A 16,549-nucleotide genomic window follows, 5' to 3' on the forward strand; every position below is an offset into this window, starting at 1 on the left:
TAATTCTACTTGGAGCATTAAAATGAGTGAAGCTGATTCTTGACCAGTTGCTCTGCTTGAGTTTCTGCTTGTTTTACAGCCATTGCATCATGCTTCTGACCACGCCTTTGGGGAGTTACAAACGACATTGCACAAGCTACAGGTTTGTACAACATCCGAAGTTGTCCCATGTTGCAAAACCCTCTGCTTCTTTGCCTCCACGTAGTCATCACCTCCACATTTCTTCACCTTCCTCTTAGAACAGGTAAATCACCTATACATACACCTTACATGATTTAAACCCTCCACCTCTAGGATAGAAAGTTTCCCCCCGTACCACAAGGATGTCTGGACCTTGTTATCTTTTAGTTTTAGGACTATATGTTACTTCTTGATTCATTGAACATGACTATATACTTATGTCACTATGAAATTATGCAAAATAGTAAAAAGACAATATAACTATGTTGACACAAAATCAAGCAATTAACAAACATATGTTGGAAAATTAAGAAAGATATAATTACGGCATACATCTATTAGATAGAGCTTCAACTTCTAAATGGAATAAGGTTTCAATCAGGAACATGCAGATTATCCTTTGAATTTATTTTAATGTTGCAAGTAAAGGAGAAAACACTTTACATCATATATTTTGAAGTGAACCTAGAATATGGTGCAATTCTTGTACAACCTCTTTTATATTCATCCTCTGTGGTGGGGAATCATCTGAACATGATACTCCGATCTTGATTGTTGTAGCCAAACATTCCTCTATTATCTTTGCATTTGCCTCCTTGTTTTGCATAAAATTTTCATCCTCATAATCAATATTAAGAATATTAACATCAATAACATCTGTGACATGGTCTGGCAAGGCCATGGAAGCAAATTTATGGAGGCTAAGGCCTTCATTAAAGATGTCGCTAGTTGGCTTTTTCCGAGTCATCACCTCTAGTAGTAATATTCCAAAGCTGTAGACGTCCCCACTACTCGTCATCTCACTCCCAAGACCGTACTCTATAACTTATAAAAGATCACTTTAGTGAAAGGTAATATTTAAAGTAAGTAAATGTTGAACGTTTGGGCAGGGGCGGACCTAGGTTAAGTCGTGGGTGGGGGTCGCACCCCTTGGAAGAAAAAAAAGTTAGTGTAACTTTTAAACAAAAATCCCGATTGCACCCCTTGAAAATTTGAAATCGCACCCCTTGAACTTGACTCTAATGAAGAAGATGTGAAGCCAAAGAAAAAAAGGTAAAAAAAATTGTTAACCTGAAGTTGCAGGTGGAGTTGTGAAAGAGATGAACATCAAAATGAAGAAGATGAAGTGTTTAAAACCTATAACTCTCATCTTTAATTAATATATAATATTTTATTTCCTTTTCCAAAGCTAGTACATTGCTAATTGGTGTAGAGACATATAGGCAAAAAACATCTTACTTATTTAATTTTTAAAGAGTAAATTGTCAAAATCGTCCCTGAGGTGTGAACATGTTTGTCATTTTCATCCAAAAACAACTTTTTGTACAATTTAGTCCTTTACTTTTGGGATTTTTTGACATTTTCATCCAAACATCTAATTTGCTTTATTTTTTATATCAAAGATTTGGATAAAAATGGCAAAAAAATCCCAAATCTCATGAACGATTTTGGCAAAAAAAATCAGACGTTTCGATGAAAATGACAAAAACTCCAAAAAGTGAAGGACTATATGGTACAAAAAAGTTGCTTTGGATGAAAATGACAAACATGCCCAAACCTCAGAGACGATTTTGACAATTTACTCATTTTAAATAAATAAATATGATAAACTCATGAGCTAGATTTTAGCTTCTTTGGCTACTTCTTTATCCATATATCTATTTTATTAGTTTATTTGATTTGTTTTGTGTACATATATATCGATTTGGTGAATAGTTCTTTAGATTTTTTTTAGCTATTCTTTTTTTTTTTTTTTTGTTCATGCAAAAGATAACAATTTTATGATTACTTTAAAAAATGCAAGCCACCTAAATTAGGCTATCTCAAGTTAGTTTATTTTTTGTTTTGCTAATTAAATAGTGGTATTAAATTTATTGTATATAAAATTTGGTTTAAAAGCATCTGTAAAAGAAATACTGAAAAAAATATTAAACTGATAACAACAGTGTAAGTACAAGTAATTAATTTGATTTTTGAAGATGGTTTGAATTTCAAAGATACCCAGACCTGACCCGACCCGAATCAGACCGACATTTTTATAATACTTAGTGGCAGACAATCGACTACTACAAAATTCCGCCCCCCATGAAAAAAATTTATGGGTCTGCCACTGCGTTTGGGAATACTTGAATTTTACCTGGAGGAGCATAGCCAATTGTGCCTCTAATTACAGTTGAGCTGTTTTGGTATGAAGTTCCAAGAAATCGAGCTAAACCAAAGTCTCCAACATGAGCGACCATATCATGATCAAGTAGAATGTTGCTAGGCTTCAAGTCACCATGAATAATACTTGGTACGCAGTGATTGTGAAGATAATCAACGGCAAATGCTACAAAATATTTATTATTTGAAGAAAGTTCAACCTCGATGCACTTTCACTTGAATACCAAAGCTTTGAAATCATTTCCTTGGAAATCAACACTTGAACATGAAGTTATAATCTTCAGCAAGTTCTGGTGTCGGATGCTCCGCCATGCTTCACATTCCCTTATAAAGCTTTTTTGGGCTCCTCGATTTTGAAGATGTAGAACTTTGACCGCGACAAATCTATCATCATTTTCATCGAGGACTCCTTTATAAACAGAACTAAACCCACCATTTCCAATCAAGTTAGCTTCGGAAAACCCATTGGTAGCCTTGAGAAGTTGATTGTAGGAAACTTTCATGAATTGTTTGCTTGTTGATGATTGAGACGATTGACTCTTGTTTTTTTTTCCTTACACCAAGCATACGCTAAACATATGATGATGCAAAGTTTTGATGCAATCAAAATGACTATTAAGAATAAAGGAATCTTTTTGTATGTTTCTTTGTCTCCTTGCATTTAGGTAACCCAAGTATAGCAAGGCCACCACAAAGCCTAGTATTCCCCAAAACAGAGAATGCACTTGCATTGGCAAACATTCCTACCATTGGTACTTCACCCACAAAATCATTATATGATAGATTCAAAAATTTTAAGCGTTCCAAGAATCGAGGAATTTTGCCTGATAAATTATTATGAGAAATATCTAGTTCAATCAATCCTTTTAAGGAACGCAATTAGGTGGTATTATACCTTGAAATAAGTTGCCTTTGAGAGACAACCTTGAAAGGCTAGAACAACCATCAAGGCTACTAGGAATGTTACCTGATAAATTATTATTAGAAATATCCAGATTACTCAACATCTTTAGATCTCCAACCTCATTTGGAAGTGAACCATATAGGTTGTTTTGAGAAAGATCCATTGTTTTTGATAGAGATGAAAGTTGAAGAAGTCGTGTAGGTATTTTCCCGTGAAGTTTATTGCCACTAAGGTACAACTCTAAAAGTTTATGGCAATTTCCCAAGCTTGATGGAATTACCCCTTCCAACATGTTTAAAGATAAATCAAGTGTACTCAACAATGATAAGTTTCCCGTAGAATTAGGAATCGGCCCTGAAAGTTGGTTATTGTATAAATAAATAACTTGTAGCCTTTGAAGGTTTCCAATGGTGAAGTGGATGTTTCCTGTAAATCGGTTATCTTCTAGTGATATCAACTCCAAACCAGCTAGATTAACTATTGATCCAGGGAGGTTTCCGTGTATTTGATTTCCATCTAAATATAGACGATAGAGTTGATTAGAAAGATTACCTATCGATCTAGGAAGCACCCCTTGAAACTTGCAAGTACCTAGATCCAACCATTCTAATTTGGTGCAATTTTTCAAAGAATCAATAAACCTTGTGAGGTCAATTCTAAATAAGTCACTCTTCGGTGTCGCTTCCCACATGTAACACCAGTCCAGTCACAGAAATGAAAGGAATCATTCCATGAGTTTAGAACTCCATATGGATCTTGAGCGATCATCGACTTGATCTTGAGCAAAGCCTGATGATCGGTCTCATTTCCGTCAGTATAGGAAGCTGAGATGGTGGTGAAAGTTAGAAATATAACAAAAACATAAAAGAGAAAGTGAAGATAAGAGGAAGATGATAAGCAAATAATTGATTGTTTTGAATTCATTTTTGAGAAACTGAAGATCACAAGAATAATTGATGGCCTTTTATTATCATTTTTTTGCTTCATCGTAAGTGAGACGGCATAGAAATAGTTGCCATCCACATACTTACTAATCATGATCATTAATTGACAAAATATTGTCTATTATACCTTATCACCTTGACAAATTGGTCCATTGTTTTCTATCAAAAAATGATTATTTTCTTTAATAATTAACTTTAGTATCATGAATGAAATCGCACTAAAGTGTTGAAACCAGTGTTTTAAAAATCAGTTCAAACCAGCTGGGGGGGGGGGTGGTTCGAAAACATATATACCCAAAAATTTCTATAGAACCGGGTGGTCGAAAACGTATATACCCAAAAATTTCTATATGAAAACTACATATATAACACTACTGAGCAAAAAGTTCGGGGGTTCGGGCGCCCCCTCCCGCCCCTTCTATACTTCGCCCCTGAGACCGACTATCAGAGACATCACCAGTATGATATAGCCCGGTCTAATTAAGGTATTAGTTTAGTTTTTTAACCGAGTAAATTGCCAAAATTGTCCCTGAGGTTTGGGCATGTTTGTCAATTTCATCCAAAACAGTTTTTTTGTACCATACTGCCCTTAGATTTTTTGTCATTTCCATCCAAACGTCTAACCTTTTTTGCCAAAATCGTCCCTGAGATTTGGGATTTTTTGTCATTTTCACCCAAATATTTGATAGAAAAAATAAAGCAAATTAGACTTTTGGATAAAAATGACAAAAAATCTCAACAGTGAAAGACTATTTAGTACAAAAAAATTGTTTTGGATGAAACTGTCAAATATACCCAAACCTCAAGAACAATTTTGGCAATTTACTCTTTTTAACCGTCAGAAAATCTAAATCTGGTATTACCGGTACATACCGATAAACTAGTTTATAGTTATACCCATACAAGATTTTGGGTGGTTGAAGAAGAGGCGGAAGGAAAACTTTATAACGATAATATAGATAACATATTGTTATATATGTTACTTATCCTACGTAATGTTAGTGGTAACTAAAACTTTTTATTTATATTATAGAAAACAAAATTAGTTATGTTCTTGTTGATGAGGATGACAATGATGATAAATTTCGTCTTTTAAGTGATCATGAACTTGATGCATTCAACACTCAAATACCATAAACCCATTGTAGACTTTCATTCACAAAAAAAAAAAAAAAAAAAAAAAAAAACTGGGCATAGAAAGACAAATTCCCTTTGTTCTTATTTAAAACCAAAATAACAACAATGATGAACCCATCAAAGGAGATTGAGAACCACCATCAACAAGAAGATTTATCTAATAGACAAGATCAACGGTCAATCATGTCAAGTTTTCTTCTACAATAACCCAAAATATTCAACCACAAAATACTAAAAATTCGACTTGCAGCATCAAAACGAGAAAAAGCTTCAAGATTCTTGACCCGCTGCACTTGCTTGAGTTTCGGCTTGTTTTACCGCCATTGCAACATGCTTCTGACCAGCAAGATGAGTAAAAAACGCCTTTTCAGAGTTACAAACAACATTGCACAAGTTACAAATTTGTAAAGCATCCGAAGCCGTCCCACTTTGCAAAACCCTCTGCTTCTTCGTCTCCACGTCATCATTACCTCCACCTTTCTTCCCCTTCCTCTTAGAACCGATACGTTCGCCATTTTCTTGCAACGGTCCAATCACCTTTGTTGTTTCTGCAGGGTTCGGTCCAATTAATTTTTCAGACTTCTCTAAGTTCTTTCGGTGTTTTTTTCCTGTTAGGTGAATATTCAACACTTCCTCAGTGTTGCAACTAATCCCGCAAAGTTCACACACCCAGTTAGCACCATGTGAATTGACGGTTTTGCCCTCATTAGACTCCAGATTTACCACAGGCAGATTTGACGAGATAGCTCCAGTTAAATTGTCAGTTTTGTCCTCGGTGGACTCTGGATTTGCCATAGGGTTGGTAGGTGGTGCGTCTTGTGAAGAAATAGGGGTCAAGGGCAGATTAGACATTTTAGCTTCGGTTAAATCGCCTGTTTTGTCCTCAATGGACTCTTGATTTGCCATAGGCTCGGTTGGTTGTGTGTCCTGTAAAGCAATAGGAGCCGGGGGCACATTTGACGGTATAGCTCCATGTAAATTGACCGTATTGCCCTCATTGGACTCTGGATTTACCACAGGCGGTGTGTCCTGTGAAGCAATAGCAGCCAAGGGCAAGTTTGGTATTTGGCCCAATTCTTTTAATTTCTTAAGGTGTTTCTTCCCAGCTATATGCGTGTTTAACAGTTCCCCACTCGTGCAAACGATTTTGCAGATTTCACATGGAAAGCCGACGAGTTTCTTCTGTGAACCACCGCCACTGGAATCTGATGTGGCATCAAAGACTGCATTCGTGCTTGCCAGCTGGATGACTGACTGCATACCACATACAAAAACAATTACCTAAACTTATAGAAATTCAGATTTATAAATCATAGAGGCCAGTTAATCGTACAGTGGGTACGCGAGCATCTCAACCGCACATCTGATCTAATCTAGGCCTTCAACTGAACGCGGCGGCACAATAACTTTGCATAATTATGCACGTTATTGCATAATTACCCACATTATAAAACATAATTACACAAGTTATTTGAATAATAACGCATTTACGCATGGGTTGGGTTAAACCCTAATTACGCACGTTATTTGCATAATTACGCATGGGTTGGGTTAACCCTAATTACGCACGTTATTTGCATAATTACGCATGGGTTGGGTTAAACCCTAATTACGCACGTTATTTGCATAATTACGCATGGGTTGGGTTAACCCTAATTACGCACGTTATTTGCATAATTACGCATGGGTTGGGTTAACCCTAATTACGCACGTTATTTGCATAATTACGTATGGATTGGGTTAACCCTAATTAAGCACGTTATTTGCATGATTACGCACGTTATACTCGTGGTCGTGTACCGTCGCACGTTAAGAGCCTTTTGTATTTAAACTTTTCACTAAATCATAATGAAATATTTAGCAGAAAAAAATATATAATATAGAGACAGTAATCCCAAAAAACATTAAAAAGTGACACAAACATGGAATCATAAAAAAATAAATTATCAAAACTTATAGAAACTCAGATTTTTAAATCAAAAGCATGTAACATTATAAAAGTTACCTTCGCAGCATGCTTTTTGCTAGCGACATGCTGCTGAAATCCTTCTTGATTGTTGCATATCACATTGCAAACATCACAAGATAGCAATGTTTCAGCCGTTGCTCCGTTTTTCAATAGCCTTTGCTTCTTATTCTCCAACTCTTCAACTACAGTTTCACTTGCAACAGGTGGCGGTACCATATTTGGTGGATTGGCAGATAAATCGGCTAACCTTTTCATCCTTTTTAAGTGTTTTTTACCTTGTTTATGTTTCTCGAGCACGTCCTTCGTATCACAAGAAATATTACATACCTCACATTGAAAGGGTAGGATATTTTCAAGTTGTCTTGTTACGAAGACAGCGTTTGTAGTCTCATTCGTAGTCGCAACGACCTGAAGATGCCAAAGTGGTACGTTTAAACTTTGTCAAAACAAAATGAATATTGTAAACTAAAAACCAAATTAGGTGCGTTAAAGAGAAACTTCATGTTCACACATTATACAAGATAAGGTTAAGAGTGAATTTCAAGGATTGTCCTTTATCTTTATACCCATTTTCAGGCGTTGTCCTTTATCTTTAAAATTGACGAGTTTTGTCCTTTATGTTCATATCATACACGTTTTGTCCTTTAGGCCTAACCCAGTTAGTTTTTTCAGTTAAATTATGTCATATGCTTTGCACATGAGGACATTTTTGTTAATTCAAAGTTAAGTTCAACGGTAGATTTACAGCTCAAAGCTTCTGCAACCTTTGAATTGACAAAAATTCCCTCATGATCAAATTTAACTGAAAAAATTAACTGGGTTAGGCTTAAAGGACAAAACGTGTATGATATGAAAATATACAGGACAAAACTCATCAATTTTAAACATAAAGGACAGCGCCAGAAAATAGGTATAAAGATAAAGGACAGTCTTTGAAATTTACTCTTAATAGGTTAATATGTAAACAAGGAACGTATAGCAATTACAATTAACTACCTCATAACAACTAGTTTGGTTAATATGATTTTATCTTATTGTTTTATAACCAAATCTTTACTTAAATACGAAAATGTTAAAATTGTGCTAATGACTTTTCACTTTCCATATACACTGGCCCACCGAGCTACCTTTATTAGACACGTGCAATTTCACACATCTTGTAGATGATCAACTACTCACACGTGCAATGACGGGCATCACTAATGTTCAAAATTCGGAACAATCATACACCCTTCGAAATTAAGAAACAAAAAAAGAGAACAACGCAGTGTAGCACATGGAAGAATACTTATTATCAGACAGTGTTCGAACATTTAAAGAAATCATTAACGTGGCGCATCACTAATGATCTAAGATTGGAACAATCATACACCCTTCAATCTTTAAAAACGACAAAAAAGAGAACAATGCAGTGTGGCACAAAAGAAAATACTTATTATTCGACGGTTTTCGCACATTCGGCGACATTGATAACATGTGACATTACTAAAGTTCTAAATTTGGAACACTCACGCCCCCTTTAAACCTTACACATCAACTTACAATTATGTCATCACAAATTTAGAAAAGAAAGCATTGTACTGTAGCAAATGGCATAACACCTCAGACCATCTTATAAAAACCAAAAAACTACATCTCAATCCCATTTGATTGTCTTAGCACATTTAGAAAAAAAAAAGAAAAAAAAAACATATTTATAAAAAAATAAAACCCTAAAATAAAATACATAACTTTTCTGCATAAACAACTTGAGCACCAAAGAAAGGAAAAAAACCCTAAAATAAAATTGCAAAAAAAAAAAAAAAACATAACTTGCTCATACACAGTAAACTTTCTGCATAAATGAAATTGCAAAAATAAAAAAATAAAAAAAACAAAGAAAAAAAAACCCTAAAATGAAATTGCAAAAAAAAAAAAAGATAACTTTCTCATACCCTAAATCTTTCGATATAAAAAACTTCAACACCAAAGAAAAAAACACTAAACTAAAATTGCAAAAAAAAAAAAAAAAAAAAAAAAAAAAAAAAAGCTGCGCATACCCTGTAAATCTTTCTGCAAAAAATAACTTGAACACCAACAATTCATAGAGAAATGCAGATAATCATGAAGCAAATAAAAAGAAAGAAAAGATTTACATGTTCGTGCGGAGGCGCATCAGTTGCAGCTCCAACAAGCTCCAATTCAGATAGATCGTGCAATCCAAAGGCGTATGGTGGAGGGTTAGGGTCTGGAGTCGAATACGAGGTGATGTTGGGTATAATTGCTGACATTTGTGGATCAAAATCAAAACTCTAGGGTTTCAAGATTAGGGTTTTGGATTGTAGAAGATGAAAAGGGGTTTTTTTTTACTTTAATTTGTGGCCATTTTTTAGACGATCTCCCCCAACCAACAACTTTTTGTGTGTTGTTTTTAATATTCGAATTTGGACCCGTTAGATTTTATTTCAAGGGTTTTTTTTTTTTTTTTTTTTTTTTTTTTTTTTTGATTGACATTTAAGACTTGTTTTTTTAATGATTAAATTCATCGAATTATTGAATTATGAATAAAAAAGTTTTAACATTTAATGCTTGATAATGGAACCTTGGATTTTTATTTTTTTTAATAAAACTAGGTTTACATAAGTTCGCCACGTTGCGGCGAATTTTTTTTGTTATTTAATCTGTGTTTATATGTGTTTTGAAATCACTACGAGCGTGTTGCGAACGGAACTGCTAACAAGAATAAAAAGAAAATATAGAAAAAAACACTAAAAGATAATCGAAAGAAAATCAACCAAAAAAGTTGATTGGTAACGATGTTGTTCGTATGAAACCCGTGGTCAGAGATGAGCAAATTGTTCTGGGTACCGGTACCAAATTGCCGAACCGAAAGATCTTAAGTACCAATTCGGTACTGACTTTTGGAGTTACTGGTACCAGTTCACTACCGTTTTTTTTCTTCATATACCGGTACCGTAACCGGTATTTTCAGTATCAGTACCGATTCTATATCGGTTGGCACCGAGCTCATCCCTACCTCTGAAACTAAAAAAAGAAAAAATTAAAAGTTGAAGAAAATCAACAAAAAAAATTGTACAATATCGTTGTTCGTATGGTAACCGTGATCAGGGATGAGCAAATGATACCAGTGTAGCGCACTGAATTTCCCGAACCAGAAGATTTCCAATATCAATTCGGCACCAACGTTTGACTTTTTCTGTATTAGTGCCGGTTTTTACCTTCATGTACTGATACCGAATAGGACCATACCGGTATTTTCGATACCAGTACTGGTTCGATACCGGTTGACACCAAGCTTATCCCAACCTCTGATATTAAAAAAGGATTAAAGTAAAAAAATAAAGAAAATAACTATTATTATAATATTAAAATAATAAAATTATTAAAAAACTATATATTATTATAATATTGAAATCACTATCCATTTCAATTCGTTTATTAATATATAATAGTAGATGTCTTACAGTATAAATAATCGAGTACGAATTTGAAATTAGGATCAATTTAGATATAGAAAAAGCCCTAATTGACCAAAATCTTCGAGACGTACCTGCGATGAGAGAGAGAGAGTTTTGATCGAAGAACCGAAAGCTATACTTGGGCCGGGTTTATAAGGTTATATTCTATACGGGTCAGGATCCGTTATTATTATTCTTCTTTTATTTTTTTATTTTTTTATTTTTTTGATTTTCCATTTCCGAAATTCGATTTCTTGGATTAGGATTTTTTATGTTGAATTGAAAATCGAACTGAATTTAAATTTAAACTAGGTTTAAAAAAGTTCGCCGCGTTGCGGCGAATTTCTTTTGTTATTTAGTCTATGTTTACATGTATTTTGAAATCACTACGGGCGTGTTGCGAACGGAACTGCTGACAAGAATAAAAAGAAAATATAGAAAAAAACACTAAAAGATAACCAAAAGAAAATCAACAAAAAAAGTTGTATGGTAACGATGTTGTTCGTATAAAACCCATGGTCAGAGATGAGCAAATTGTTCTGGGTACCGGTACCAAATTTGTCGAACCGAAAGATCTTAAGTACCACTTCGGTACCGACTTTTGGCGTTTCTGGTACCGGTTCACTCTCGTTTTTTACCTTAATATACCGGTACCGTAACCGGTATTTTCGGTATCAGTACCGATTCTGTATCGGTTGGCACCGAACTCATCCCTACCCTTGAAACTAAAAAAAAATAAAAGTTGAAGAAAATCAACAAAAAAAAAGTTGTACGATACCGTTGTTCGTACGGTAACCATGATCAGGGATGAGCAAATGGTACCGGGTAGCAGCACTAAATTTCCTGAACCAAAAGATTTTCAATATCAATTCGGCACCAACTTTTGGCGTTTTCTGTATTAGTGCCGGTTTTTACCTTCATGTACTAATACCGAACAGGACCGTCCCGGTATTTTCGATACCAGTACTGGTTCGATACCGATTGACACCAAACTTATCCTAACCCATGATATTAAAAAAAGATTAAAGTTAAAAAGTAAAGAAAATAACTATTATTATAATATTAAAATAATAAAAGTATTTAAAAAACTATATATTATTATAATATTAAAATCACTATTCATTTCAATTCCTTTATTAATATATAATATATAATATAATATAATATAATATAATATAATATATAACTAGTGGTATGAAAACCGGCACGTTGCGCCGGTAGCTGTTCCATGCTCCGCGATAGGAATTTAATTGGTATCGCTTCATCTCGTTATATTACAGTACCGATGCTCGTTATAGCAACTGAAAAAGGAAAAATAAAAAAAAATAAAATCGTGATATGACCAAAAGAATATCAACGTGTGATCTACATCGATTCAAAACAATTATTTGATAGGAATCGGTTCGGTTTGTCAGGGTACCATCACAATACTGGCATGAACTCATACCATATATAAACAAACAAAATGTACAACCAAACGCATGAAAAAATTAAACAAAGTTACGAATTTATTTTTTTTAAATATATAGCATACAGAAAAGTTTAAATAAAAGATGTCACGTGGCAACTTCTTAGTGGGCCAAAGTCAGCCATATTGAACCAGCCAACCAAAGTCAGCCATGTGAATTTTTTTTTAGTTAAAGTAGTCAACCAAAGTCAGCCATATTGAACCAGCCAACCAAAGTCAGCCAAGTCACCCTGCCCCCCCCCCCCCCGGCGCCCCACGCCTAGCTGAATACCCACGCGAAAGGGGCAACGCCAACCCGAAGTGGAGCACCTGGCGTTAAAGGACATCCCCCGCCCCAACCAACACCCACTCCCCACAGCCTAAGCCTAATGTATCACTGTTCATTGTGTTTGTTTTTTAATATATAGATAATATATAATGTACTAATACCGAACAGGACCGTCCCGGTATTTTCGATACCAGTACTGGTTCGATACCGATTGACACCAAACTTATCCTAACCTATGATATTAAAAAAGGATTAAAGTTAAAAAGTAAATAAAATAACTATTAATATAATATTAAAATAATAAAAGTATTTAAAAAACTATATATTATTATAATATTAAAATCACTATTCATTTCAATTCCTTTATTGATATCTATATATATATTTAAAAGTTTAGTGATATCAACTTTTTTACAACCTTTATTATGAGCCTCTTTAAATATATTTGTGTCTTTCAAGTTGTAATTGCCCATCCTTGATCAATAATTCCCTTTCCCATGCATATAAATACCTTCAATTGTCTTCTCATATTAGTCTAAACTTTTCATCTTTCTTGCAAAATGAGAAATTTCAGTTTTGCAATTTTATTCATTACTACCATAACATGCATTGTTCTTCCACATTTTCATGGAAGATTAGCCATAGCTACATGCACCCAAGATGGATCAGAGCGTTGGGGTTATGTTCAAGTCAGACCCGGTAAGATTCAAAAATTTATTTATTTTTTAAGAAACTAAAGGCTACCCACTTTTAAAGATTGGATTTTTTTAACTTCCTGGGTGAACACTGGGGCACACTTGTTCTGGTGGCACTATAAAAGTCCGTACAGAGTTCATGAACCAAAAAAGCCATGGCCAATATCTATATATACTTATACTTAAAAATTTAGTTATATCAACTTTTTTATAACCTTCATTATGAGTCTCTTAAATACATTTGTGTCTTTCAAGTTGTAATTGCCTATTAACAAGGGGCCAGAAATAAACAAAATTTGACCCGTTTTTAATTCTCCTCTTCCTGTTTCTCACACCCTAAAATGTAACCCCTAACTTCTCGGTTTCACTCTAATAAAAGTAAGCGACTTATCATTTTCCCATAACAATCATCATTTAATTTTGTGTTAGTTAATGTTGTCCATTCCAAAAGACCATCTAAATGGCTTTATAACCGTTTTTTATGGTTTATTTTTAAATTTTATTAAAGCTGGCCAACCCACGCGGGCTAGCCACGCCCCGCCATACCGACCTAACATGTCACTCACCAGCGGGGGGGCTCGAAGTCCACGTGTCAACCCATGCCCCAAACCCCCGCCCCACCATACCCCACAGTTTAAGATATAAGAGCCACATATACACTTCGCAGGTGAATTTATTTTCTTTTGATTATCATAGGTTGATTTTAATTTATATTTTATCTCAAATTGAGTATATCCAAATAAATAACTTACAAATGGGCCAAGTTGGAGTTGACCAAAAGTGAAGTTGCTTTGTGTCCCAGTTCTATTAGTTTTTTTGCACGTTTGGGTCTTACAACATGAGAAAGTAGTAAGGGCAAAATGGTCAAAATCATTTTTTTGTTATTGTATGACTAGAAGCAACCCCCCCTGATTTTTGTACGAACATAACCTTTATAATACTCTAATATTTTTTATTTAAAAATGCATCATAATGTTTAATAGTTTCAATATTTTTAAGTAAAAAGGAATAACATGAGAGAATGCGTCTACATAAAGGTTATATTATCATATATATCATCTTGTGAATTATTCATAACCATCTAAGCATCTTAAGTATCATGATAGAGGGGCTTCGCTTAAGTTACACCATCTTACTATCATATGAATCATTGATAAACATTTACTCAAATAGCACATAGGTTTACATTATGCCTTTTGACTTATCCATGATATCTAATAACAATAATAACAATAATAATACTCTTAATAATTATAACATAAAAGACAATCATAATAATTGTATATGTCACCTAATTTACTATGTGTTCTTAACCATATTTTAAAAATACTCAATAGTTAATGTTACTTAGTGATATATTGTTATACATGTTCCTTAGGCCTTATGGTATACTTTAACACTTCTCAACTCCACTTAGATGTCATATCACCCGCTTTTTCTCATTTCACTTCACTTTACCTCAAGGAAATGGTCTACTCCCGTTAACCCTACCTAACTTGATTTTTTTTTTGTAGTTTTTGTTTAAAAAAGGAAAGAAAATTAATTCCATCTTTTAACATTCGGTTAACATGTTAACAAGTAATCCGTTTAACACCCATTAACACTGGAAGGGAATGGTATGCAAGACCGCTTAACATGACATGTCACCTTTAACACCCAATGTGTTAAGGTATACCCCAAGGCCTTACAGTATGTATGGTTTCTAATTTAACATGACATTAAATTATATTCTAACCATACATCAATTAAAGGACATTGATTCCAGACCCTAACTACATATTTACCTTCATAAATACAGCTTTAATGATGTTTTTAATTCTACTTTATTATATTAATGTGTCTATAATTGTTATGTCCCTTTGTATGCAAACCCCTAACTTCTCGGTTTCACTCTAATAAAAGTAAGTGACTTATCATTTTTCCATAACAATTATCATTTAATTTTGTGTTAATTAATGTTGTCCATTCCAAAAGACCATCCAAATGGCTTTATAAATCTTTGTCCATATTGCAGCCCATACCCGCCTTCTCTCCAACAACCTATAACCGCTCTGTCTACACGTGTGGTCATGGCAAGGAACGATTCTGTTGCTGGGTATTCAGAAAAATGGACCACACTAGAAGCCATCTTGACCCACGGTAGAAGAAACAAGCATCACATGGTATGCCCTACAAACTAGATTGTATATATAGAATATTCATTTTAGATTATGTATCTTTATCGAAATCGAAGAGTAAAGGACAATATATCTCTATCTCTACACATAATATTAGGGAGGATGCATGACACGATTCCAGCCTCCGTAATTTGTTATCACGGCCGTCTCTTTTATAAAATTATAATGTTAAAGAAATATATACTTTTAAATTTAATATTAACTTAACTATATATGCTAAATATTTAATTATGGATAATTATAATATGATTACCCAAATGAGTTTATATATTTTTTATTTTTATCTTAAGTTAATTAATTTAACTGTGTTAAAAGGATACTTGAAGGATTATTTACAAAGGTAACCCAATAACCAAAAACGCGTTTAGTGGGATCTTGGTGCTAGATTTTCTATCATACATTTTGGGTTAGACAGCAAGATTGCCACCAAATAAATATGAATGTTTTTTATTAGTTAAGACTCAAAAAGAACCATATGTTCAATATATATATACATTCATCCTTTTATGGTATTATTATAAATCAAGAAATGACTTCCTGACAGGTTGATTTACTTCCTGACAGGTTGATTGTTATTACATATGATCATACAATTTTCATATGCATGTATGAGTTGATTGTTATATGAAGGCACAAGCTTATTTTTTAATACATTAAATCAAACATCTATTTGGACTTACATTCGTATGTTAAAACCTAACAGTCAGTTTACGAGTTTGACAGGCAATAACCAAATCCAAATTCGTATAGTTTGTGACGACCAAGCTGACCCCACACGGTTGTTGGTTGTATCCACATCACATAGGAGGACTATATTGCGGTTGAAAAAAATAATGTTTTTTTTTTTAATACTGAAATCTATTTTTTAATACGGAATTCACATTTATAGATATTTATAAATATTTTTTAACAGTTATAAATATTTTTTAATACCGAATTCACATTTTTAATATCGAAAAAAGTACTGTTTTTTTAATACCGAATTCACGTTTATAAATATTTATTGAAAACACAAAATGTAATTTAAATATTGGGTAGATAAAGTGTGTACGTAATTCGTGGCGAACCAAGAATATGTAAACGTTGGTCATTTTGGTTAAGGTCAAATCAAGTTTGCATTAGAATGTAATATACACTTAGGATATGTCATTTTGGATAAGCACAATATTGGTTATCATTTTTGAAT

General features: G+C 33.7%; 3 protein-coding genes across 3 annotated transcripts; all 3 read right to left on the reverse strand.

Annotated features, from left to right (window-relative positions):
• Positions 1–511: 511 nt before the first annotated feature.
• LOC110941894 (receptor kinase-like protein Xa21) lies at positions 512–4,183 on the reverse strand. Its single transcript, XM_022183586.2, has 2 exons — positions 2,318–4,183; positions 512–999 (listed from the first exon to the last, which is right to left on the reverse strand). The coding sequence occupies exons 1-2, from the start codon at positions 2,418–2,420 to the stop codon at positions 626–628; spliced, it is 477 nt and encodes a 158-aa protein (XP_022039278.1). The 5' UTR covers positions 2,421–4,183; the 3' UTR covers positions 512–625.
• On the reverse strand, positions 2,959–4,171 carry LOC110941893 (probable LRR receptor-like serine/threonine-protein kinase At3g47570). The gene is made up of 3 exons (XM_035990057.1): positions 3,889–4,171; positions 3,239–3,763; positions 2,959–3,098 (listed from the first exon to the last, which is right to left on the reverse strand). The coding sequence occupies exons 1-3, from the start codon at positions 4,169–4,171 to the stop codon at positions 2,959–2,961; spliced, it is 948 nt and encodes a 315-aa protein (XP_035845950.1).
• Positions 4,184–5,385: 1,202 nt separating the features above from the next.
• LOC110941895 (zinc finger protein 346) lies at positions 5,386–9,709 on the reverse strand. Its single transcript, XM_022183587.2, has 3 exons — positions 9,433–9,709; positions 7,334–7,705; positions 5,386–6,582 (listed from the first exon to the last, which is right to left on the reverse strand). The coding sequence occupies exons 1-3, from the start codon at positions 9,565–9,567 to the stop codon at positions 5,599–5,601; spliced, it is 1,491 nt and encodes a 496-aa protein (XP_022039279.1). The 5' UTR covers positions 9,568–9,709; the 3' UTR covers positions 5,386–5,598.
• Positions 9,710–16,549: the final 6,840 nt, after the last annotated feature.

Source organism: Helianthus annuus, chromosome 5 (genome assembly GCF_002127325.2).
Source record: "Helianthus annuus cultivar XRQ/B chromosome 5, HanXRQr2.0-SUNRISE, whole genome shotgun sequence".
NCBI classification, from domain to species: domain Eukaryota; kingdom Viridiplantae; phylum Streptophyta; class Magnoliopsida; order Asterales; family Asteraceae; genus Helianthus; species Helianthus annuus.

Excerpts from the sequence above, each read along its gene's own strand:
- LOC110941894 (XM_022183586.2), bottom strand. The coding sequence starts at position 2,420 with ATGGTCGCTCATGTTGGAGACTTTGGTTTAGCTCGATTTCTTGGAACT. Across the intron at positions 1,000-2,317 it reads AATTGGCTATGCTCCTCCAG|AGTACGGTCTTGGGAGTGAG; the intron begins GTAAAATTCAAG and ends TATAAGTTATAG.
- LOC110941893 (XM_035990057.1), bottom strand. The coding sequence starts at position 4,171 with ATGAATTCAAAACAATCAATTATTTGCTTATCATCTTCCTCTTATCTT. Across the intron at positions 3,764-3,888 it reads TTTAGAATTGACCTCACAAG|ATGGAAATCAAATACACGGA; the intron begins GTTTATTGATTC and ends GTCTATATTTAG. Across the intron at positions 3,099-3,238 it reads CAAAGGCAACTTATTTCAAG|TACCAATGGTAGGAATGTTT; the intron begins GTATAATACCAC and ends TTGTGGGTGAAG.
- LOC110941895 (XM_022183587.2), bottom strand. The coding sequence starts at position 9,567 with ATGTCAGCAATTATACCCAACATCACCTCGTATTCGACTCCAGACCCT. Across the intron at positions 7,706-9,432 it reads ATGCGCCTCCGCACGAACAT|GTCGTTGCGACTACGAATGA; the intron begins GTAAATCTTTTC and ends TGGCATCTTCAG. Across the intron at positions 6,583-7,333 it reads GCAAAAAGCATGCTGCGAAG|TCAGTCATCCAGCTGGCAAG; the intron begins GTAACTTTTATA and ends TGTGGTATGCAG.